This window comes from Hemiscyllium ocellatum, chromosome 5 (genome assembly GCF_020745735.1).
Source record: "Hemiscyllium ocellatum isolate sHemOce1 chromosome 5, sHemOce1.pat.X.cur, whole genome shotgun sequence".
NCBI classification, from domain to species: Eukaryota; Metazoa; Chordata; class Chondrichthyes; order Orectolobiformes; family Hemiscylliidae; genus Hemiscyllium; species Hemiscyllium ocellatum.
Genome location: NC_083405.1, coordinates 123614502 through 123638933, shown reverse-complemented (window position 1 = coordinate 123638933; position 24432 = coordinate 123614502). Strand labels below are relative to the sequence as shown.

The 24432-nt window shown below is 42.8% G+C and overlaps 1 protein-coding gene across 3 annotated transcripts in view; it reads right to left on the bottom strand.

Annotated features, from left to right (window-relative positions):
* prkag2a (protein kinase, AMP-activated, gamma 2 non-catalytic subunit a) overlaps positions 1–24432 on the bottom strand; it is a 441401-nt gene that overhangs the window by 353636 nt on the left and 63333 nt on the right. Inside the window, exon 1 of one of the 3 annotated variants that reach the window (XM_060825155.1) lies at positions 20816–21320. The exons of 1 other annotated variant lie outside the window; for it this stretch is intronic. In XM_060825155.1, the coding sequence (XP_060681138.1) occupies positions 20816–20899 (84 nt within the window). In that variant the 5' untranslated portion in view covers positions 20900–21320. Of the gene's footprint in view, positions 1–20815; positions 21321–24432 lie in introns of those variants that run through there. One more of the 3 variants, XM_060825154.1, reaches the window with a different exon arrangement.

Below are 24432 nucleotides of genomic sequence, written 5' to 3'. Positions count from 1 at the left end.
GTCCCTGGCACTGTGAGGCAGCAATACTAACCACTGAGCCACTGTGCTGGCCTAGCTTGCTTCTTACAGAGTTGCATTGTGAAAATGTGAGGGGAAAAGGCAACCCGGAGTCATTGTCAGGTGACGACGAAACTGCCGGCAAGGATGACAACAATTTGCATTTATACTGCACCTGCAGCACAGAAGATGCCAAGCTGCTTCACGGGAATGGGGGGGGGGGGGGGGGTCAAACAAAATCTGACACATTGCCAAAAAATGGATTTTTAAAAAAAAACTTTTTTGGGATGAAGCCATTGCTGGCATGGCTAGCACTTATTGTCCATCCCAGTGGAGAATTAGGAGTGAACCACATTTCTGTCAGTCTGGAGTCACTTGTAGGCCAGACCAGGCAAGGATAGCAGATTTCTTTCCCTAAAAAGACATTTGTGAACCAGATGGGTTTTTTTTCCCTGATATTTGACAGTGGATTCATGGTCACCGTTAGACTTCTAATTCCAGATTTTTATTGAAATAAAATTCTACCATCTGCCAGGGCAAGACTGCAACCCAGGTCCCCAGGACCTTAAGGGGGTCTCTGGATTAACAGCCCAGAGATAATATCACATGGCCATCACCTTGCCACTAATGGGAGGTGTAGAGGTGTGTGTGTGTGTGTGTGTGTGTGTGTGTGTGTGTGGTCAAAGCTTCAAAAAAGAGACTTATGAACAAGCCTCCGAGAGAAAGATCACATTTCAGGAAGGCATTTTCAGAGCCTGAGGCTGAAGTAACTGAGGCACCATAGCTAATAATGGAGTAAAGAGAATGAGCAGGTGAGGCCAAAATTGGAAGAAGGTAGATTTCTCAGTGGGTTGTAGGGTTGGGGGAGATGACAAAGACAGAGAGAGACAGTGAGAGAGAGAGAGAGAAACTGGAATACAAGAAGGAAAACTTTAAATTTGGATTGAACAAGGTAGCATCGAAATATACCCAATCAAGAGAGGAAGACACAATTACTAGTGTAGCAGACAACAGAGAGGTGTGAAATGACCTGGAAATTCAGAAGCAAAAGATAGTTAATTTGATGCTCATATTGTGTTAGCATTCATCCTAAACCATTGTAATTCTCCATTAGATCTCCTCTACATTAAATATATAAATATTATGAGTAAAGTCTGGGAGTCTTAGAAATCATATCGGATAAAAAGATGATATTTATTAACTATTTACACTATGCAAAGAGATATAATTAAATCGAGGTTCATTAGAACCTTTTTAAATCAAGCCTCAATCCCATATGATCCAAAATCACTGATGAAGCAGCGTAGCTAGCACCTATGAATCCCATATACTGCATTAGACAGCACCAACTCACCACCAAAATAAACACCTAGCACCATCCTGTATCTGCAATGGATTGCTCCAGTAAAGAGTTCTGAGCTTGCTACATATCAAATTCCCTACCTAACTTAAAATGCAGAGGAAAATTGAGATGCTTTCCAATAAAGAGGAAGACACTTACATAACAGGTTTTAACAAATCTCCCATTAATACTTTATACACAGCAAATTATTGAAATTTTAAATGCACTGTTTAAAATGGTGGTAACAGATTCAGAAGGCAATTAGACTGAAGTAGAAGCAAAGTACAGGGCTATAAGGAGAAAGGTGGAATGCAGTGATTGGAACAGGTCAGCCAGGTTTTCCTCAGAGAATATGAGTTCCCTGATTGGATCAGGTTAACAGCTCCAATCGGGAGCCCTGGCTGACAGATATAAACAGAGCGTCAGGGGTTCTGGCTACTCTAGAAGCTAGCTCTGAGCCAGCTGGGTCAGTGTCATGTACTGCACACGTGAACACAAAGGGTAACTTGGTGACAGGATACCAGCCTTCATGAAGTTATTTCATAGAAGACAGATTAATGCTCTAGTAAAGAGCACAAAGAGTCAAATGGCCTTTGCTGGATTATTTTAGGAGTCCAAATGCACTTGGCAATTGTGAAGGCAATTAATGCTTATGACCCATTAGGATGAAAAGCTCAGTTGAAGAAAATGAGTCCAAGAAAAAGATTTCTGAAAGGGAAAGGGGTCAAATCAATTGAAGTGTCTGTTGCATGGGGAGAGGTGTCAGGAAGAAGAACTGACAATTAAAGAATTGAAAAAATATGAAATGCAGGACTAATAGAGATTGGGTCGAGTTGGAGGAAAGGTTCACATTTAGCTTGTTGCAGATAGGCAGCCAGTGTGGATCGTCGACTGCAATGAAGGTAACAGATTTGTGGTTGCAACTTCATGTACTTGGAACCTATGCAAATTAGAGACAAAAAACCTGCAGATACTGGAATGCAAAGTATATAAGCAGAAGGCTGAAGAACACAGCAAACCAGGCAACATCAGGAAGTGGAGAGGTCAACATTTCCTGAAGAAGTGTTATACCCAAAACAATGACTTCTCTACCTCCTGATGCTGCCTGGCTTGTAGGATTCTTCCAGCCTCCTGCCTGTCAACTCTGCCTATGCCAATTAAGTAACCAGATAAAACAACACTGAAGTAGTAAGCAGAAGATGACAAAAAAAGGTGGTTAAGTGATAGAGGCAGTCAATTAAAATGGTTTTGTGCTTGTGTGAAACAAAAATCAGAAAACTGCTAGAAATACTCAGCAAATCAGGCAGCAGAGGGGAAGGTGTTAACATGTCAGGACAGTCATTGTCCATCTGCTTCTGATGCAGCTAAGCGTTGCTAGCAATTCACTGAGAAATTGCACGTGCCATTTAAAACCTGAAACCACTGCACCCTGCAATACTAGCTGCTACAGCACCCACTTTAACAAAAACTGGAAATGCAATGTCATTTTCAGGGCCAGCACTACTGGAAATGTTAGAAGCAAAGTAGCTGGATGACTCATTTCCTTCATTAACACTGTCAATTTAAAAAGAATATTCACAGACTGCTCTCCCTTCCCAAGGGGGCATTCCTGCAGAGACAGGAGCCTGACTGCACATTTCCTCAAGGGTTCCTGCACCAGTTTGCTCTTTACTGAAATTCAACAAGCTAACTGTTTACCAACATAAACACACAAACTCACCCCCCACTGGTAACCCCCTCCCTTTCACCTGAAGAGAAGGTGTCTGAACTACAAAGCTTGGGAAGTGAATGAGTGAGATACTGACATGAAGTGCCGTGATGTGGAGGTACCAGTGTTGGACTGAGGTAGATAATGTCAGAAATCACCCAACACCAGGTTATAGTCCAACAGGTTTATTTGAAATCACAAGCTTTTGGAGCGCTGCCCCTTCATCAGGTGAAGTGAGAGGGAAGTGCATAGTCACAGAATTTAAGGGCAGAGAGATCAAACGATCATGCAAATAGTGTGTGTGAAGTGTTGAATAACAAGTCCCTGCAGGTGACCAAAGATGTTAGACGGCTTGAATAAAGTGTCAATAGCTGAATAACAATGAAAGCGATGACCTATAATTTTCCCCGAAACATCGATTCTCCTGCTCCTCAGATGCTGCCTGACCTGCTGTGCTTTTCCAGCACCACACTCTCAACTCTAATCTCCACCATCTGCAGTCCTCACTTTCACCTATAATCCAATTAAATGAGGCAGAGAGAGAGAGAGAGAGAGTTACAAAAAAATTAAAATTAAGGTGGTGCTGCAGATAAACCAAATGGAACAGACAAGCCATGGAACACAAACAGAAACCGCTGGAAAAGCCCAGCAGGTCCAGCAGCATCTGTGAAGAAAAGCCAGAGGAAGGGTCACCGGATCCAAAACATTAATTCTGAGTTTTCTTCAGCTATTGACACTTTACTGTCTAACACCCTTGGTCACCTGCAGAGACTAATTACTCGACACTCCACTCACACCACTTGTATGACCTTTTGATCTCAATCCAAAGCTAGTAGCATAATTGTACAAACTGGATGGACTCACATGGGAGACCTCCAGTAATAACTGAGTTCAGTTCTTTATTGCCCATCAGAACAAAGAGAAGGCCACTCGGCCCTTCAAGCCTGCTCTGCCATTGAATAAATCATGGCTAATTTGATTTTTATCCCAACTCTACATTCCTGATAATCTTATATCCCCTTAGTAATGAGAATATACCTTGGCTTTAAAGTATATTTAAAATTTGACATCTACTGTATTTTGAGGAAGGGAAATTCAAATACTCACAGCCTCAGAAAAAAAGTTTCCTCACTTGTTGCAAATCATAGAATCCCTACAGTGTAGACTCAGGCCATTCAGTCCACACTAACCCTCCGAAGCGCATCTCACACAGACCCATTACCCATCCCTGCTGTAAAATACTACGATGCAAGTTTGGACATATGCTTTAATGAAATCATGATCTGAATGGGAGTGACAGAGCCCAAACTGAGTGTCAGTAAGTACATTATTGTTGAGTAAAAGCTCTTTGACAGCATCATCAATAACACATTCCATTATTTTACTGATGATAGAGAGCAGATTGATAGGGAAGTAATTGATTGCATTGGATTTGTCTCTTTTGTGTGCACTCAGGTATAACTAGGCAATTTTCCACACTGTTACGTAGATGTCAGTGTTATAATTATACATGAAAACAGCATGGCTAAAGGGTGCAGAGAGTTTTGGAAGATGAATCTTGAAAGCTATTGCCAAGTTGTTGTCAAGGCCCATAATCTTTGAAGTATATTTTTTAAAGTATTTATTATTGAGAAATGGGCTATTGAGAGTAGGCCAGCATTTATTGACCATCGGAAGGTGGTGGTGAGCTGCTTTTTTGAACCACTGTAGTCCAGATGGATCAGGTACACCCACAATGCTGTTAGGAAGGCTGTTCTGAATTTTGACCCAGAAACACTGAAGGAACAGTAATATATTTCCAAGTCAGGATGGTGAGTGGTTTGGTGATGAACTTGTAATGATCCCATTTATTTGCTGGCGTTGTCCTTCCAGATGACAACATTCATGAATTTGGATGGTGCTTTCAGGATCCCTACTAAATTTCTGTAGTGCATCTTGTAGATGGTATAGACTTTTGCTACTACATGTTAGTAATGGAGGAGTGGATGTGGTTCCTTTCAGCAAACCACTTTGTGCTAATGGTGCACCCGTCTAGGCAAGTGGGGAGTATTCCATAACACTCCTGATTTGTGCTTTACAGGTGTTGGATAGACTTTGGAGGACTCAGGAAGTAAGTTACATACTGCAGAATTCCTAGCCTCTGGCCTAGTTTTGGAGCCACAATATTACATAGCTGGTCCAGTTCAGTTTCTGGTCAATCATCCCCAGGATGATCAGGGAATCAGAGCCTTTACCCATTTCTTCATGTCATGTGGAATGAATCAAAAAGTGACATTTGTGATGCTGGAGACAACTGGAGATGAGATTGAGCATCCACCAGACACTTCTGGCTGAAAAGAATTGAAAATGCTTCAGTCTTCTCTTTTGTAATGATGTGTTAGGCTCCTTTTAGGGCGGCACAGTGGCTCAGTGGTTAGCACAGCTGCCTCACAGCACCAGGGACCCAGGTCCAATTCCAGCATTGGGTGGAGTTTGCACATTCTCCCCGTGTCTATGTGGGTTTCCTCCAGCTGCTCTGATTTCATAGAACATAGAACAATACAGCGCAGAACAGGCCTTTTGGCCCTCGATGTTGTGACGACCTATGAACTATTCTCAGCTCGTCCCACTACACTATCCCAAAATCATCCATGTGCTTATCTAAGGATTGTTTAAATCTCCCGAATGTGGCTGAGTTGACTGCATTAGCAGGTAGGGCATTCCACGCCCTTACCACTCTCTGCGTAAAGAACCTGCCTCTGACATCTGTGTAAAATCTATCACATTCCTTCCACATTCCAACGATGCGCAGGTTAAGCGAATTTGCCATGCTAAATTGCCCGTAGTGTTAAGTGCATTAATCAGAAGGAAATGGGCCTGGGTGGGTTACTCTTCCTTCCCACCAGTGTGCTGCCATAGCTATTGATATGGGGGTGCTGTCAAAGACACTGTCTATTAGGTATGATTCTGAGAGCATGGTTATGTCAGGCTATTTCCTGACCAATCTGTGAGGCAGCTTTACCAATTTCTGAGAGAAACCATCCCACATACGTTAATAGGGAAGACTCTGTAGTGTCACAGTGGATACAGTAACATTTCTTCCAGTGCCTTGGAAGATGCCTGGGGCTCCATCCAAATTCATTTCTTTAACCCAGGCTTTGTTGTGGTTTAATGCAATGGATTAGCTTTCTAAAACAGGAGGGATGGGACATCAGCAAACCACGTGGGTTTTTTTAATGACAGTGGTTTCACAGTTATTGTTAGGCTAGCTTCGTTTAACTTCCAGATTTTTATTCATTGAATTCACTCCCATCACTGCTGTGATGGGACTCAAATCCATGTTCCCATGGAAAGTCTTGTTTTCTGGATTACAAAACAATCAAAACAATACTACCACACCTGGATGCATTAGAAATTCATTTCAGAAATCAATTAGAAAGAACACACTTGGGATATGATAAAGCTCTTTCAAGAAGACTCAATAGTTTTCTGAAGAGGATTGAAGGGTTTAAGCTACAGAAAGAAGCTGAATAGACTGGGGCTATTTACCCTGGATCGTCAAAGGCTGAGGGGTGACCTTATAGAAGTTTATAAAATGATGAGGGGTATGGATAGGGTTAATAGTCAAAGTCTTTTTCCCAGGGTAGCAGAGTTCAAAACTAGAGGGCATAGATTTAAGGTGCGAGAGGAAAGATTTAAAAGAGACCTGAGGGGGAATGTTTTCACGCAGAGGGTGGTACATATATGGAACGAGATGCTACATGTGGTGGTGGAGGCTGGTCCAAGTACAAGGTTTAGAAGACATATGGATGGGAATATGAATAGGAAGAGTTTAGAGGGATATGGGCCAAATACTAGCAAGTAGGACTGGATCAGTTTAGGATATCTGATTGGCACAAATGAGTTGGACTGAAGGGTCTGTTTCCATGTTGTGTAACTCTATGATTCTAAGACAGTGTTGCATAGTTGGTTTTCAAAAAAATGTCAGGTAAGTTTTATTCTACTGTAAACAACCCTATGTCTGCAGTTTGCTTTATTGCATTATTCAGTTAGTGAGCAATTTCCTCTCAATGAAGTAGAGCACGAAACAATATGTCGACCACTTCAACGTGTTAACATAATGAATTGTTACTAAAGAAAATGAAAGAATTGAGGATGCTGCAGATCAGAAATTGCTGGAAATTGCTCAGCAATCTGCACAGGTCTGGCAGCATCTGTGAAGAGAAATAAGAGTTAACGTTTTGGATCCGGTGAACTCAGAACCCTTCCTCAGGAGTGGGAAGAGAGAGAGTGAGAGAGAGAACGAGAGAGATTAGAGAGAGAGAGAGAGAGAGAGGGAAAGAGAAGAAAAGGGAGGAGAGAGAGGGGAGAGAAGAACTGGAATTCTGAGGAAGGGGTCACTTGACCCGAGACATTAGCAATTTCTGTTTGGTGTCAATCGTTAATATAGGTCATGTTTGTGGTTGTACATTTAGAGTTATCAGCATTGTCTTTCTTTTCCCCACATGCATATATGTTCTCATACATGGGGAAATAATTATTCAGAGGTGGACATGACACAATACTTTTTTTAAGCCTATCAATCTTTAGTTTAATGACCCTCGGATAGAGTGTCATTAAACGTTGTTCCATATGGGCAGTCAGTGTTGTCTACCATTACAAAGGTATCACCAGCAGAAATGCTCATGCTCCAAATTTCACATCTTGAGTAGCAGCTGGCACCAAGTGACACATCCATGAGACTGACAGCTAGATAGATAACACACTTCTGCATATGGTCACATTATTGCTTATGGGTGTGCAGGCAGAGAAAGTGACGACCAGTCAGATGGTGAAAGTGGGGGGGGGGGGGGGGGGGGAGGGAGGGAGAGACAGACAGACAGACAGACACAGAGAGAGAGAGGGGGGCAGAGAGAGAAAGAAAAAAGAGTAAGAGAAAAGGAGAAAGCAACAGAGAGAGAGAAAAGAAAGAAGAGCTGCTTTGACTCCAAGGATTGAAAATTTCCTCCCTGTAGTTCAGGCCTTGGAGTCTTTCACTGGGGAGTATTTATTTAAACTTGTGAGGGGAAAGCAAATGCGTACATAGATTCAGGAGAGAAGAATACGGCTCTAAGGATGAGGAATCATCACACAGTTGGTGGGCTGAAGGGTCTGTTCCTGTGCTGTATTGTATAAGAAAAAAAAGTTAGAAATAATTCTGAAGAGCAAAAGGAGATTAAAACTAGATAATAGGAAACAAATTAATTATTCAATGATTAGTGATTAAATACTTCAATATAAGAAGCAAATAACACTGATGAACAAGGGGCACAGGTAGGCACTGTGATAAAGTTATCACTGACTCTTGATATAAAAATTCCAATTCAACATTCCTGGTAACAAAGTTCAAGTGGTAGAAAGAGGCGTATATTTTAAAAATAAGATAGTGGTTATCACAATACTGATTAGAAAAAAAACACAGCTGACAGGAGAGGATGGGTGTGCTGGACAGAGAGAGCATTGAAACAAAGCCATAAGGGTAGTATATGGGAACAAGAAAAGGGCAGTCAAGGAAAAAAGAAGAACAAACACGTAGGTAAATTTCTGAAAAGTAGGACTTTGCAAAATTGTACAATTATGCAATTCTAAATTTTAGAATTTTAACTTTTAGATCAGGTCTATCCTTTTCCACAACAACTTTAAAACTAATAGAGTTATGATCACTGGGCCAAACTGCTTCCCCACTGACACCTCAGTCACTTCAGCAAATATTGAAGTGAACGGGCAGAAGAAGTGGGAGAAAGTGAGGACTGCAGACACTGGAGCGGTCAGAGTCAAAAAGCGCTGAAAAAGCACAGCAGGTCAGGCAGCATCCAAGGATCAGGGGAGTCAATCTTTCCTGCATAACCCCTGATCAGGAATGTGGAGGGGGAAGGGGAATGAGAGGTAAATTAGGGGGTGGGATTGGGGCTGTGGGGAAGGTACACTGGAAGATGATAGGTGGATGTAAGTGGGAGGGTGGGGGTTAATTGTGATAGGCCAGTGAGGAGGGTGGAGTGGATAGGTGGGAAAGAAGTTGGACAGGTAGATCAGGTCAACAGGACGGTGCTGAGTTGGAGGGTTGGGTCTGGGATGAGGTGGGGGAAGGGGAGATTTAGAAACTAGTGAAGTCGATGTTGATGCCATCTGATTGGAGACTGTGGGGGTATGGGTGGAGATGTGGGTGTGGTTCTGGGTGTGTGTGTGTGTGTGTGTGTGTGTGTGTGTGTGTGTGTGTGTGTGTGTGTGTGTGGGGGGGGGGGGGGGAGGTAGAGGTGAGTTGAAGTGGTCAGCCATAGGGTGGTGGGATTGTTTGGTGTGTGCATCATGATACTTCAACTCTCCCTCTTACTCCCCCAAGAGCATGCAAATGCTAGGCCTCTTCCACCGTCATATCAAAGCCACCTGCCAAGGTCAACTCTCCTGATCCTCAGATGCTGCCTGACCTGCTGTGTTTTTTCAGTGTCACCCTTTTTGACTTTGCCAGAGGAAGTGGTAGAGTAGTACAATAAAAATAATTAGAAAGGCATATATGAATATATATATATGGGTATATGAATAGGAACAGTTTAGAGGGAAATGGGCCAAATGTTGGCAAATAGGACTGGATGGGACTTAGAATATCTGGTCAGCATGGACAAGTTGTACTGAAGGGTCTGGTTCTGTGCTGTATATATCTATGACTTTACGATTCTAAATTAGAGATCAGGCCCACATTTGAAACTTTGGAGTCATGGGCTGATAGGCAGCAATTGTTGTCAACAAGCTCCACCCCATGTGACCCCACTCTCACAGGTCATCTCTCCCTGCCCTCTGCTCTTCTAGAGCAAGAGGTTGTGACAATTTTCACAAAGTAAAGTGGAAAGACAAAGCTGACATTAGTGTGAAATATCAAATGGGATAAACAGTGAGGAAGGAAATAAAGACATGTTTGGCAGGCTTGAAAAATGAACAAATCACCAGGTCAAGGGAAGCAAGAGTTGAGACTTTGATCATTGTGTTCCAATGCTCTCTGGCTATTAGCGAGGTTTCAGAGGACTGGTAATATATCACTGGCAAAGAGAAATACCAAAAAAATTGCAGATCAGTGAGCCCAACCTCAGTGATAGGCAAGTATTTGAAAAATATTTGAAGAACAGTTTAAACTAAAGTCAGAAGGGTTTTATTGAGGGGAAGTCATCTCCAATACCTTGGCTGAATTTTCTGTGATAAAAAGAGGATTCATGACAACAGTGCACTAATGAAGGCTAATTTTGATGGTATTAGGCAAGAATTTTCAAAAGCTGATTGGGGGCAGATGTTCGCAGGTAAAGGGACAGCTGGAAAATAGGAAGCCTTCAAAAATGAGAGTCCAGAGATAGTACTTTCCTGTTAGCATAAAAGGAAAGGCTGGTAGGTGTAGGGAATGCTGGATGACTAGAGAAATTGAGGGTTTGGTTAAGAAAAAGAAGGGAGCATATGTCAGGCATAAACAAGAAAGATCGAATGAATTCTTTTAAGAGTATAAAGGCAGGAGGAGTATAGTTGAGAAGGAAATCAAAAGGTCAAAAAGCAGAGATAAGATTGCCATTTGACAAATTGAGTTAAGGAGAATCCAAAGGGATTTTACAAATACATTAAGGACAAAAGGGTCGCTAGGGGGAGAGAACAGGGCTCTCAAAGATCAGCAAGGCAGTCCATGTATGAACCACAGGAGATGGAGGAGATCCTAAAGGAGTATTTTGCATCAGTGTTTACTGTGGAGAAGGACATGCAAAATAGAATATGGGGAAATAGATGGTGACATCTTGAAAAATGTCCATATTACAAAGGTGGTGGTTAGAAATGCATAAAAGTGGATAAGTCCCCAGGACCTGATCAGGTGTACCCGAGAACTCTGTGGGAAGCTAGGAAGTGATTACTGGGCCTCCTACTGAGGCATTTGTATCATCGAAATCTGAGGTGAGGTGTCAGAAGACTAGAGGTTGGCAAACATGGTGCCACTTTTTAAGAAAGGTGGTAAGAAAAAGCCAGGGAACAATCGACCGGTGAGCCTGACATTGGTGGTGTGCAAGTTGTTGGAAGGAATACTGAGGGACAGGATTTACATGCATTTGGAAAGGCAAGGACTGGTTAGGAATAGTCAACATGTCTTTGTGCATGGGAAATCATGTCTCACAAACTTGATTGTGTTACTTCTTCAAAAAACTCAGAGGGTTGATAAGGGCAGAGCAGTAGATGTGATCTATGTGGACTTCAGTAAGGCATTCGACAAGGTTGCCCATGGGAGACTGGTTAGCAAGGTTAGTTCTAATGGAATACAGGGGGAACTAGTCATTTGGATACAGAACAGGCTCAAAGGTAGAAGACAGTGAGTGGTGGTGGAGGGTTGTTTTTCAGACTGGAAGCCTGTGACCAGTGGAGTGCCACAAGGTTTGGTGCTGGGTCCACTTTTTTTCATCATTTATATAAATGACTTGGATGTGAACATAGGAGTTAGTAAGTGAGTAGTAAATCTGCAGACGACACCAAAATTGGAGGTGTAGTGGACAGTGAAGAAGATTACCTCAGAGTACAACGGATCTTGATCAGATGGGCCAGTGGGCTGAGAAGTGGCAGATGGAGTTTAATTTAGATAAATGTGAGGTGCTGCATTTTGGAAAAGCAAATCAGAGTAGGACTGATACACTTGATGGTAAGGTCCTGGGGAATGTTGCTGAACAAAGAGACCTTGGAGTGCAGGTTTATAATTCCTTGAAAGCAGAGTCACGGGTAGATAGGATAGTGAAGAAGGCGCCTGGTGTGCTTTCCTTTATTAGTCAGTGCATTGAGTATATGAGTTGGGAGATCATGTTGCGGCTGCACAGAACATTGGTTAGGCCAATGTTAGAATATTGTGTGTAATTCTGGTCTCCTTCCTCTCGGAAGGATGTTGTGAAACTTGAAAGGCTTCAGAAAAGATTTAAAAGGATGTTGCCAGGATTGGAGGATTTGAGCTATAGGGAGAGGCTGAACAGGCTGGGGCTGTTTTCCCTGGAGTGTCGGAGGCTGAGAGGTTGCCTTATAGAGGTTTATAAAATCATGAGGGGCATGGATAGGATAAATAGAGTCATAGAGTCATACAGTTGTATAGCATGGAAACAGACCCTTCGGTCCAACTTGTCTGAGGTGGGGCAGTCCAGAACGGGAAGGCTGAAGTTTACGGTGAGAGGGGAAAGACATAAAAGGGACTTAAGGGGCAACATTTTCTACATAGAAGGCGGTGTGTGTGTAGAATGCGCTGCCAGAGCAAGTGATGGAGGCTGGTATAATTACAGCATTTAAAAGACATCTGGATGGGTATATGAATAGGAAGGGTTTAGAGGGATATGGGCCAAGTGCTAGAAAATGGGACTAGATTAGGTTAGGATATCTGGTTGGCAAGGATGAGTTGGACCGAAGGGTCTGTTTCCGTACTGTACATCTCTATGACTCTACGTCGTCTACATGGATTTGAGCAAAGTTTTCACAGTATCTTAAGGAAATGACAAATTGCTCAAAACTTAGACAGCTTGGGGATCCAACAGAGTGAGACCATGGATAAACCAAGAGATCCACTCGCTATTGAAATCCAGGCCTGAGGCATACAAGTCGAGCAACCATGATCTATACAGGAAATCCAGATACAACCTTCATAAGGTCATCAGAGACGCCAAGAGGCAATACCAAACTAAGCTTGACTCCCAAACAAACCACACGGACCCCATCCATTGTTTGTGGCAAGGTTTATGACATAACAGGCTACAAAGTGAAGTTGAACAGAATCACAGGTAACAGTACATCCCATCCTGATCAGACGAGCTCAATGCATTCTATGCTCACTTTGAATAGAAAGACAGTAATGCAATGTCACGTATCTCGGATACTCCTGTACCTATAGTCATTGCCGCAGATGTTACATCAACCTTCTTGGGAGTGAGCCCTTGGAAAGCAATTGGCCTGGATGCAGTCCTCGGCCATGCACTCAGATCCCATGTGGACCAGCTGGCAGGAGTATTCACTGTCATCTTCAACTTCTCCTTACTATGATCTGAAGTGGTGACTAGCAAAACCTCCTTTAGACCCAGGACAAATACATACCAAACAGACTGGTGATTGATGAAAGCACAACATGAAGATCTGGAGAAAAGATACTGACCTGAAAGGCCTCTCCAAAGGTGTTACCTGATCTGGTGCATGTCCTGCATTTGCAGGCATCTTTAACCTCTCCTCACAACAATCTTAAGTCCCCACCGGCTTCAAGAAAACCACCATCATCCTAGTGCCAAAGAAAAATCATGCAGCATGCCACAATGACTACCATTCGGTGGCTCTGATCTCCATAATTATGAAGTGCTTTGAGACTTTAGTCATGGCCCACATCAACTCAAACGACTATATTTTCCAATTCACATCCTGATGCAACAGGTCCACAGCAGATGCCATCGCCCTGGTCCAACATACAACCCTGGAACATCTTGATAATAAGGATGTCTACAACAGGCTCCAAGTTCCAAGGAGTGATGATCACCAACAAACTATCCTGGTCCACTCATGTCAACACGACAGTCACAAAAACACAACAACACCTCTACTTATTCAGGATGTTAAGGAAATGTGGCATGTCCACAAAGATTCTTACTAATTTTTATAGATGCACCATAGAAAGCATACTATCTGGGTGCATCAGAGCTTGGTATGGCAATGACTCTTTCCAAGACTGCAAGAAACTACACAGAGTTGTGAGCACAGCCAAGCCCATCACACAAACCAGTCTTCCATCCATTGATTCCATCCATACTTCCCACTGCCTCGGGAAAGCAATCAACATGATTAAAGACCCCTCTCACCCGTTTTCCACCCTCTTTCATTGGATAGAAAACATAAAGGTTTGAATACAAGCATGAACAAATTCAATAACAGCTTCTTCCCCACTGTTAACAGATTTTTGAACAGACCTCTCAAATGCTATCTTTCTTCTCTCTCTCTGCATCTCCTCTGTGGTTGGAACACTGTACTCTGCACTCTGTTCTGCCACCCTGTTGCACTTTGCCTGTACAGCTCGCAATACAACACTGTCAATTGTATTTCAATACACATGAAAACGATAAATCAGTCAAGTTAGACTGAAAGTTGGCTTAGTATCAGGTAGATAATGGTTATGGTCATTGGGTGCTTTTGTGACTGGAAGACTGTTTCTAGTAGGGCTCTACAGCCCTCATTACTGGGTTCTCAGCTGTTTATGGTACATTTAGAAGTACCACAAATACAAGGTTGAGCAGATGCAATGGGCTGAATGGCTTGTTTCTGCTCCTGCATCTTAGAGTCATCATACAGCATAGAAACAAACCTTTCTGTCCAACTCATCCATATCGAACAGGTTTTCCAAACTAAACTAGTCCCATTTGCCTGCATTTGACCCATATCCCTCTAAACCTTTCTTATTCCTGTACCTGTCTAAATGTCTTTTAAATGTTGTAACTGTACCTGCATCCACTACTTCCTCTGACAGTTCATTCCACATATGAAAACCCTGCTCCCCATCTGTGAAAAAGTTGCCCCTCAGGTCTTTTAAATCTTTGTCCTCCCACCCTAAAATTATACCCCCTAGTTTTGAACTCCCCTACCCTGGAGAAAAGACCTTTGCTATTCACCTTATCTATGCCCCTCATGATTTTATCAACCTCAATAAAATTACCCCTCATTTTAAGAACTTAATTAACTCATTACTTGTTTTTTAACTCTCAGGAAGGTATGTTCCACCCATTACTCCTGTGTTCACTGACCTGCACTAGAACCAACACCCCAATTTTAAAATGTTAATCCTTGGCTTTCAAAAGCCTCCATGGCCTTGTGCCCTTTCCCATGTGTAATCTCCTCCAGTCTTATAGCCTTGCAATTAAGCAGCTCTAATGAGTCCTATTTTTATAAATACCAACTTCATACTTGCCAGCTTCTAATCTTGAGCAATTCTCCAAGGCCCATTGAATTTGCCATCACTTTAGCCTGTGCCCTGCAGATTTGTTCCATCTCCTTCAGCACCCTAGGAAATATGGCACCTAGCCCAGAAATTTGTTAGTCTTCAGTCCCTTTAATGTGTGAAAATTGCTGGTGAGAGTTCCTTCCAGTCTTCAGGATGTCTCGAAATGTCTTGACTGCACTTCAAAAGCAATTTACTGGCCAACATTACTTAAACAAATATTGCAGCCAAGCTGTACACAAAGAATAAATTAAACAAATGATCAGATTATTTGCCATTTGAGGGGGAAAAAAATTGCTATTTTTCCTTTCAGACTTAAATTGCTGCATGCCCAACGATGGTATTAACAAATGGGAGCAGCAGTGTTTAGTTTTGCACTTTCCCCTGCATTTTCATTCCAACTCAACATTTCCTTGTGCCTCTTCCAAAGTTCTCTCTCACCTTCCTACGTTGTTCCTGTAGGAAATATACAGGAACTCATTAATTTTTTTTTAAATCCTTGGTATCGATTTGATTGACACTTGTTTCTCTTTGTGATTCTTCTCATATGTATTCTTTTAGTTACAAGGCATTAAAGGCAACATTAAAAAAATTTCTGACAAAGTTTGCTAATGGGCTCTCAGCCTGTTTAGGTTGAAAAGTATCCCCATCGAGTCAATGTCCAAGTTGAGACTGGATCTGTATTCTCCAAAGGTTCACTATAACTTCCTTGTTTGTGTGTTTCATTTCTTAATTTACAAAGCCTGTATGTATTTTTAAAATTACTTTTCCATGATTTGGGCATATAAAATCCCCAAGCAACTCTCTTCCTCCATTACTTTTTAAATTGCATCCTTCATTTTATATTTCCTGACCTTGTTCTTACTACAAAAAAGACTTCATAGCTCTCTGCATTAACCTTATTTGCCATGTGTCTGTGCATTCCACAAGCCTGTAAAGAACCTCATGAAATCTATCATTAACTTCCTCAAAGTTCACAATGCTTCCAAGTCTTGTCATCTGCAAATCTTGAAATTGTGCCCTGCACCCCAATATTTCGATCATCAATATAATGATGCTGTTGTTGTCACTACCTTTTCCATATAGTAGACTCAAGTCAGAATGCTGGTGAACTTCCAACAGCGGTGTTTCCAAAGGACACAGTGGGGTCAAACATAAAACAACACTGAGGCAGCATTCTCACTGAAACCAATTCCTATAGCATTATTCATCATCCCAAATCAGCTGGACTTCTCTGGACACTGCCAAATAGTTGGCTTCTGAAGCAGATGCCCTTCTCTTAAGGATGTCACCCAAGGAGGACAGGAAAATTATTTTAAAAGGATACTCTGAAGGCCTGAGTGAAACAGGAAGTAATCGTGGGAGGAACTTGACATGAAACCCAGCTATGCGCTGGCACCTCATCTCACAAACCATGCAATAAGAATCTGACTAAGCAAATGCTGCTGTGATAGAGATATGAACATCGAGGAGAGAGAGCTCAAGAACTTCCTCTTACTCAGAGCAAGTCTTGGCTTCTATGCCTATGGACCTTGGCTCCAGGACTGGCATGCTGAATCACCCAGGGTTATATTAACCATGAACACATCATCCCTGTTTTGAGGGACTCATGATGACATCTACAGAGTACTGTATTCATAGAATCCCTAGTGTGGAAACAGGCCAATCAGCCCATCAAGTCCACAGCAACCTAGGCCCCTAACGTATAACTCTGCATTTCCCATGGTGAATCCAATTAGCCTGCACACACCTGGCAGTACAGACAATTTAGCATGGTCAATCCATCTAACCTGCACATCTTTGAACTGTGCGAGGAAACCAGAGAACCCAGAGGAAACCCACACAGACACAGGGAAAACATGCAAACTCCACACAGACAGGCACCTGAGGTTGGTACTGAACCTGGGTCCCTGGCACTGTGAAGCAGCAGTGCTAACCACTGAGCCATCCTGTTCAATTCTGGGTAATTAACATTAGGAAGGATGTGATAAGATTTACAACAATTATTTAAGAATGAGGGACTTCAATTGAATTATATAAGATGATATTGTTTTCCTCTTGAGAGGAAATTTGATTGATGTGTTCAAAATTACAAGAGGACTCGAGACACATACACACAGAATATTCGCACTACTCATAGGCCCGTATGGCAAGAGAAGGAATGACAACATGAGGTAGAACAAAGAACAATACAGCCTTCAGTCCTTCAAACCTGTGCCAACATATTTTCCCCTTCCATATTAAAATTGTCCTCATTTACAGGAACTTTGTCCCTCTGTTCTCTTCATATTCAAGTATTAATTCAAGTGCTTCTTGAATGCTGCTGTTGTGTCTCCTTCCAACATCTCCTCTGGCAGCGCATTCTAGGCACTCACCACCCTTGCTACAAATGGGAACTAGAAGGGCAATGGATAAGGAAAACATGCCCAGTCTATGGGATAGATCTGAGGACGAGATGACTTGCTCATGCAGACAGCCAGCCTGAATGATTACAGCACTAAAGGAGAACATTGTACCATTCCAATTACAGTGTTCAATATCAGTTAGACTCGGAAAGAGAACCAGAGATTGAAAAAAAGATAGCATTGGAAGAGAAGAGAAATGGCAAAAGTAAAAAGAAATATAATTATTTGCTACAAAGAGAGGTTGGATAAGCTCAGGTTGTTGTCTTTACAGCAGAGAAGGTGGTGTGGGGGAACTTCAATCAGGTGTATAAGGTTATGTGGGACATGGACAGGATAGGTAGGAAGCAGCCATCCTCCTTCATGTAAAGGTCAAGGGGTAGTAAATTTCAGGTAAAAGACAGGAGACTTAGAGGGGATTTGAGGAAACATTTTTCCACCCAGAGGATGTTGGGTATCTGGAATGCATTGCCCGAGGCAGGAACTACTTGGATGAACACGTGAAATGTCATAATATTCAAGGTAATGGGCCAAGTGTTGGATAGTTGGACTTGTGTAAATTTAGAGTCATTTAGTCACTGCAGACTTAATGGACTGAAGGGCTTCATCTGTACTGTATGATTTTATGATAATTTTAAATTACATGCTGTTTCAATTCCAACAATTAAAACTAGAAGTATACTGCTCTATGTTCAGAAGAAATAAAATTTCATGTTTGTAAAGGTTAACTTTTCAAACTAGAGGAGCCCATTGTCAGCAATTAACAACTGGCTGATCTTCAATAGAGCCTCTGACAAGTTTAAATAAACACAATAGAACCTTCAATGGCTCCAAATGGGCCTCATGACACTGAAGGCAAGCCCCCTTCTTTTTTGAAGAAGGTTTAATTATATCCATCACGTACAAGTACAACAAAGTCAATGTCACTGACCCATTTTCTGGGTTAGCCAGACATTGGGATGGCCACCATTGTGGAAAAGACAGTGAAGAGACATGTCCCAGGCTGCAAACTCCCCATTTATTCAGACAGCTTCCCCTTTTTGAAATTACTGCAGCATTTGTGCTCAAACAATTTTGTGAGCACCATTCACATCAATGCTATTGTCACCAGGAAATGATGGGCCAATCTATTTTTTTAGTGATTGTCAACTGACAGATAAATATTGACCAGGAAGCAAAGGATAACGACTCAGTTCATAGAAATAGTATCATCAGAAGATTTGTATTTCTGCATCAGAGGGTAGGCTGGGTCTGCAGTTATCCATTCAGCTGAAAGACAGTGCAGCACTTTTCTCATGGCTTCATTTTTTCAAGAAAGCTGCAGGCCCATGGAGTTCCACTTATAGTCATAGAGATGCACAGCACGGAAACAGACCCTTCAGTCCAACTTATCCATGCCGGCCAGATATCCCAACCTAATCTAGTCCCACTTGCCAGCACCTGGCCCATATCCCTCCAAACCCTTCCTATTCATATACCCATCCAGATCCTTTTAAATGTTGAAATTGTACCAGCATTTACCACTTCCTCTGGCAGCTCATTCCATACACACACCATCCTCTGCATGTAAAGGTGCCCCTTAGGTCTCTTTTATATCTTTTTCCTCTCACCCTAAACCTAGACCCTCTAGTTCTGGACTCCTACACCCCAGGGAAAAGACTTTGTCTATTTACCCTATCCATGCCCCTTATGATTTTATAAACCTCTATAAGGTCACCCCTCAGCCTCCACTCATGGTCGTGAACATCAATCACATCAAGCCCTACGGCTGGCGTAGAAGTGTTCCAGGCTTGACCTTACTGCCCTTGGCTCTGATTACCTGCTGCACAAGTCACTGGCTCTATATCATTGCCTGGAATTCAGTTCTCTTATAAATTGGGATCCCAGTCAAGTCCAATATTTATCCATTCTCACTGTTAATGCTGGCAGAAATGGTCTCAAGGTTCACCTGCCTTTGACGTCAAATTCAACTGAACGTGCTCAGGTTATGTTTTTTAAGAAACAAACTGTTCCTGCCAGTGGCTGAACCAGCATTTATTACCCATTCCTAATTGCCCAGAGGCCAGTTAAGAATCAACCATATTGTTGTACTTTTGGGGTCACATGTAGGCCAGATCAGGTAAGTACTGCAGATTCTCTAAAGGGCATTAGAGATTTTTGAAGGAATGTTGTCCGTGAATCAATATCAGAGCAAGTTCAACTAAAATGACGATGTAAAATTAATTTAGCCCTTAATTTGGATGTCAGCTGGAATTCCTCTAAAATGGAGCTCAGTTCTTGAGTTAGGCACTATCTTTCTGCATGACTAGATTGGAGGAATTCACACAGCTGGATGGATAGATGATCTCTCTATTACTGGTTCCACTCTCAGTAGCAGTTTAACAACCCTTTAGTTGATGCAGAAGCTAAGAAGGGAACCCACTCCAGTTTCTCTGACCCAAGTAAATCATGGTCACAATAACCAAAAATAATTTCCCTATATGTGAATTAGTATGGTATGTGCTACTGTTACTCTGGCATCTTCTATCATGCCATTTAACAAATGAAGATAAATTGTCACAAAGCAAAAGCCAAATACTTTCAACTTTATTCCCTTTGGATTTGCGTTCGTCCCTCTTTGAAATGGTGTTGGATTTAAATACTTGGACAGGAATTCAGACTTCAATTAGCTAACCACCCACATGCTTTTGGTGTTTGTACATGACTCAGCAGGTTACAATCAATCCAGAAAGGCTGAGCTTTCAAGACAATTCTTCCTACCAAAAACGTTGGCTTCGGTTAAGAAAAAGTGGAAGAGTTAATAGTGCATTCGACTGTATTTACAATAAACCTACTTCCCTGTCCCAACTATCAAGAAATTGCGATGCTGCTTTCGATCGCAAGGAGCTCATTCGCACAGGTAATGCTGCTAAGTTCGCCTCTTCCACCTCCCGCCCCCAAAAAAAGGAAATTCCGTTTTAATGAGCCCCATACGTCGCTCTTTGAACTCTGCTCTACTCAATAATTTCCTCTTCTGAAAAAAAAAGAGTAAATGGAATGTATTGACATCCCTTTGTATTTAATTGTGTCTCTCTGCGGACCCTGGACCAGGTACATTTCATTCAACTGAAGGAATTCTTGTGATGTGTTCAATCGGCCTCGATACCCCGAATTCAAGGCTGAGCCTCATCGCCTGGCTTCCCTTGTGGAAGAAGGCAACTGCAACAGAATTTCCTGTCTCAACTTCCCGATGTCCAACGAGCCTCGCTTGCAGTGTTTACCTCTGACCATGAGCCAGGCTGCAGCTTGGCGCTGAGACACCACCTCCCATAACAAAACAAACACCCCCGCCAGTCTCGCTTTATAAACACGCTACAGAGGGGAGGGGACGGGAGGACAGCGACTGCACCTACCGGGATATTCAGGCGCAACATGCGCCTCTTGTTCCTCTTCATCCCGCTTTTCCTCTTACTGGAATCCACGGTTGTGCTTCCCATCGAGTCTCCTGGATAGAGGGGAAGGAGGGAGGCAGGGATTCGGGAGATTCCTGCACTTGAACCTGCGTTTAGCTGAAACCTCTCTCTCTCTCTCTCTCCTGACAAGGAAGAGGAGATACGATGCTGTCTAACCCCCTCTGAAAACCCCCTTCCTAAAATCGTCTCCAACTGCAACAACCCTTCATCTCGGGGGAGTTTTTAATTTGTCAATCCTCCCGAAAGTGCCTGAGCCATTACAGTCAGCTTTAAACACGGGGCTCTTGGCTTTGAGGAGCTGTCTGTTATTGTTGTCTCTTCGCCCTTTAGCCAGCACACGTGAGTGTAGCAATTCCCAATCAAGAGAGACTCCAGACGAAAACAAACGCACATTGAGATAGGGAGAGACCGCACGTTTACTTTTTAAAGGGATGGACGCGATTGAAATAACAATATGCCCCCTTTCTGAAAATCCACGCCCTGTGAAATCAAATCACAGAATGCAACGGGGGAAACGATGTTTAAAGCGCTTGTCAACAGCCGTCTGTCCCACGTTTAAAGGGGGAGGGGAACTTCTTGTGGAAAGTTTTTAAAATGTAAAGTTTCAGGAAGTGAAGAGTTCACTCGATGGTGCTGGTGTCAATCTGACTGCACGGCTGTGTTCAAAGTCCTGACACATTGTATCGTTTGAACCATACTGACGGCCGCGGGGAGGAAACCGCAACAATGTAACGCATTGGTGACTGATAACAAAGTGTTTGATCCCAAACTCGAATAATTTTTCCAGTTTATTTTAATCTCACTCACACACAAACTCTGCTCAGCACATCTCTCTAGGCAAAAGTGAGGACTGCAGATGCTGGAAACCAGAGTTTAGATTAGAGTGGTGCTGGAAAAGCACAGCAGGTCAGGCAGCATCCGAGGAGCAGGAAAATCGACGTTTCGGGCAAAAGCCCTTCATCAGGAATAGACTCAGCATATCTCTCTCTCTAGAACCAAAGTTCCAGGGTACAAGTATATTGTGATCCTTATAAAGTGTTATAAGTTCAACAAGCAAAGGGCGGCGCTGCTGGATATTTATTATTTTAAAAAACTCAAGAACCTCCTACGACTTCTGGAGACATATTTTGCTCAAACTTTATTTTTCTCGTATCTGCTGTTTGAAGAGTGTGGTTAGCCAATGTTCCTAAATTGTTTTATTTTGCCTTAAATTGCAAAATTCCCCCTGTAAGGAGGATTTAACGTGCAACCAGTTTTTTGAAAAGGGCGAGGGGGGGGGGGAGATAAAACACCTACAGCCTGTAAAAGCAAGGATCGCCGTACATAAAAAATACCAGTGGGATCTGCGCAGCTCCTACAGACCAGGGCGGCAGCTCCAGTGCCGGATTTTGGCCTGTTACACCTCCCCTCCTCTCCCCACAAATCCGGGATATCGTGTCCCATCTCGATTTGGTTTTATTTTAGCAAACGTGTGCAAAAGGAGACAGTTAAGGAAATGAGCAAAGTCAACCCGCATGCATTTCCTCGGCGTCCACTGAAGGGGTGCGTGCTCCATGATTGCACATTATTAAATGCGTGTGATTGACGTGGGGATTGCAATAACTCCAGTCGAGAAACCTCCTCCCTCCCGCGTTCAACCGGCACGGTGGCTCGCACTGCTCCCTTACAGCGCGAGGGACCCGGCTTCAATTCTACCCGCGGGCGATTGCCTGCGTGGGTTTCCTGCTGGGTTCTCCAGTTTCTTCCCACAGCCCAAAAATGTGCAGAATAAATGGATTAGCCAGGTTAAATTGCCCATCGCGCCCAGGGATGTGTAGGTGGATTAGCCAATGGAAATGTAGAATTAAAGCGATGGGGTGAGCCTGGGTGAGATGCTCTTCGGAGAGTCAGTATGGACTTGTTGGGCCGAATGGCCCATTTCCGCACTGTAGGGATTCTCTTTGTGCAGCGAAACAGACTTCCCCACTCTAGGTACCACTGCACGCTGCCTTTTGATGCGTGGGTGAAGAATGCAATGAAATCAGGCGTGTTTAATAAGTCGAGTGATTGTGTTTTTTTAAAAAAGGATGTGAGTCAAGCTGAGTTTATTTTTTCAAACTGCAGTTAATGCTTTGGACACGGGGTGGAGAGTCTGTGTAAACAAATCAACTGGGCGACCCTGGCTACTCACTCATTCGGGTCACATCATGATGACAAGTGCTGCGATGTAAATCAACTTAGGAAAAGTGTAAAATAATTAATCAAAATGATAATTAAAGGACAGCATCTGCCACTTCTCAGCCCATTGGCCCATCTGATCAAGATCCTGTTGTAATCTGAGGTAACCCTCTTCGCTGTCCACTACACCTCCAATTTTGGTGTCATCTGCAAACTTACTAACTGCACCTCTTATGCTCACATTCAAATCATTTATGTAAATGACAAAAAGTAGAGTAATGCTTTTGTATAGTGCCTTTGGCACAATAAAATGGCCCAAAGGCAACTCATTTCAGCATCGGTCATCACTTAGATTTTGACACCAAGTCACATAAATGGGCATTGGGACAGATGACTAAAAGCTGGGTTAAGACAGGTAGGTTTGAATGGAACATTTCAAAAGGAGGCAATCTGGGAGAGACAGAAAGGTTTAACACAAAATTGGAGGTGTAGTGGACAACGAAGAGGGTTACCTCAGATTACAACAGCATCTGGACCAGATGGGCCAATGGGCTGAGAAGTGGCAGATGGAGTTTAATTCAGATGAATACGAGTTGCTGGATTTTGGGAAAGCAAATCTTAGCAGGACTTATACACTTAATGGTAAGGTCCTAGGGAGTGTTGCTGAACAAAGAGATCTTGGAGTGCAGGTTCATAGCTCCTACGGAGTGGAGTTGCAGGTAGATAGAATAGTAAAGAAGGCATTTGGTATGCTTTCCTTTATTGGTCAGAGTATTGAGTACAGGAGTTGGGAGTCATGTTGCGGCTTTGTAGGACATTGGTTAGGCCACTGTTGGAATATTGCATGCAATTCTGGTCTCCTTCCTATCGGAAAGATGTTGTGAAACTTGAAAGGGTTCAGAAAAGATTTACAAGGATGTTGCCAGGGTTGGAGGATTTGAGCTACAGGGAGAGGCTGAACATGCTGGGGCTGTTTTCCCTGGAGCATCGAAGGCTGAGGGGTGACCTTATAGAGGTTTACAAAATTATGAGGGGCATGGATAGGATAAATAGACAAAGTCTTCTCCCTGGGGTCGGGGAGTCCAGAACTAGAGGACATAGGTTTAGGGTGAGAGGGGAAAGATATAAAAGAGACCTAAGGGGCAACTTTTTCATGCAGAAGGTGGTACATGTATGGAATGAGCTGCCAGAGGATGTGGTGGAGGCTAGTACAAATGCAACATTTAAGAGGCATTTGGATGGGTATATGAATAGGAAGTGTTTGAAGGGATATGGGCCGGGTGCTGGCAGGTGGGACTAGATTGGGGTGGGATAGCTGGTTGGCATGGACAGATTGGACAGAAGGGTCTGTTTCCATGCTGTACATCTCTCTGACTCTCTATGACTCTATCACAGGATTC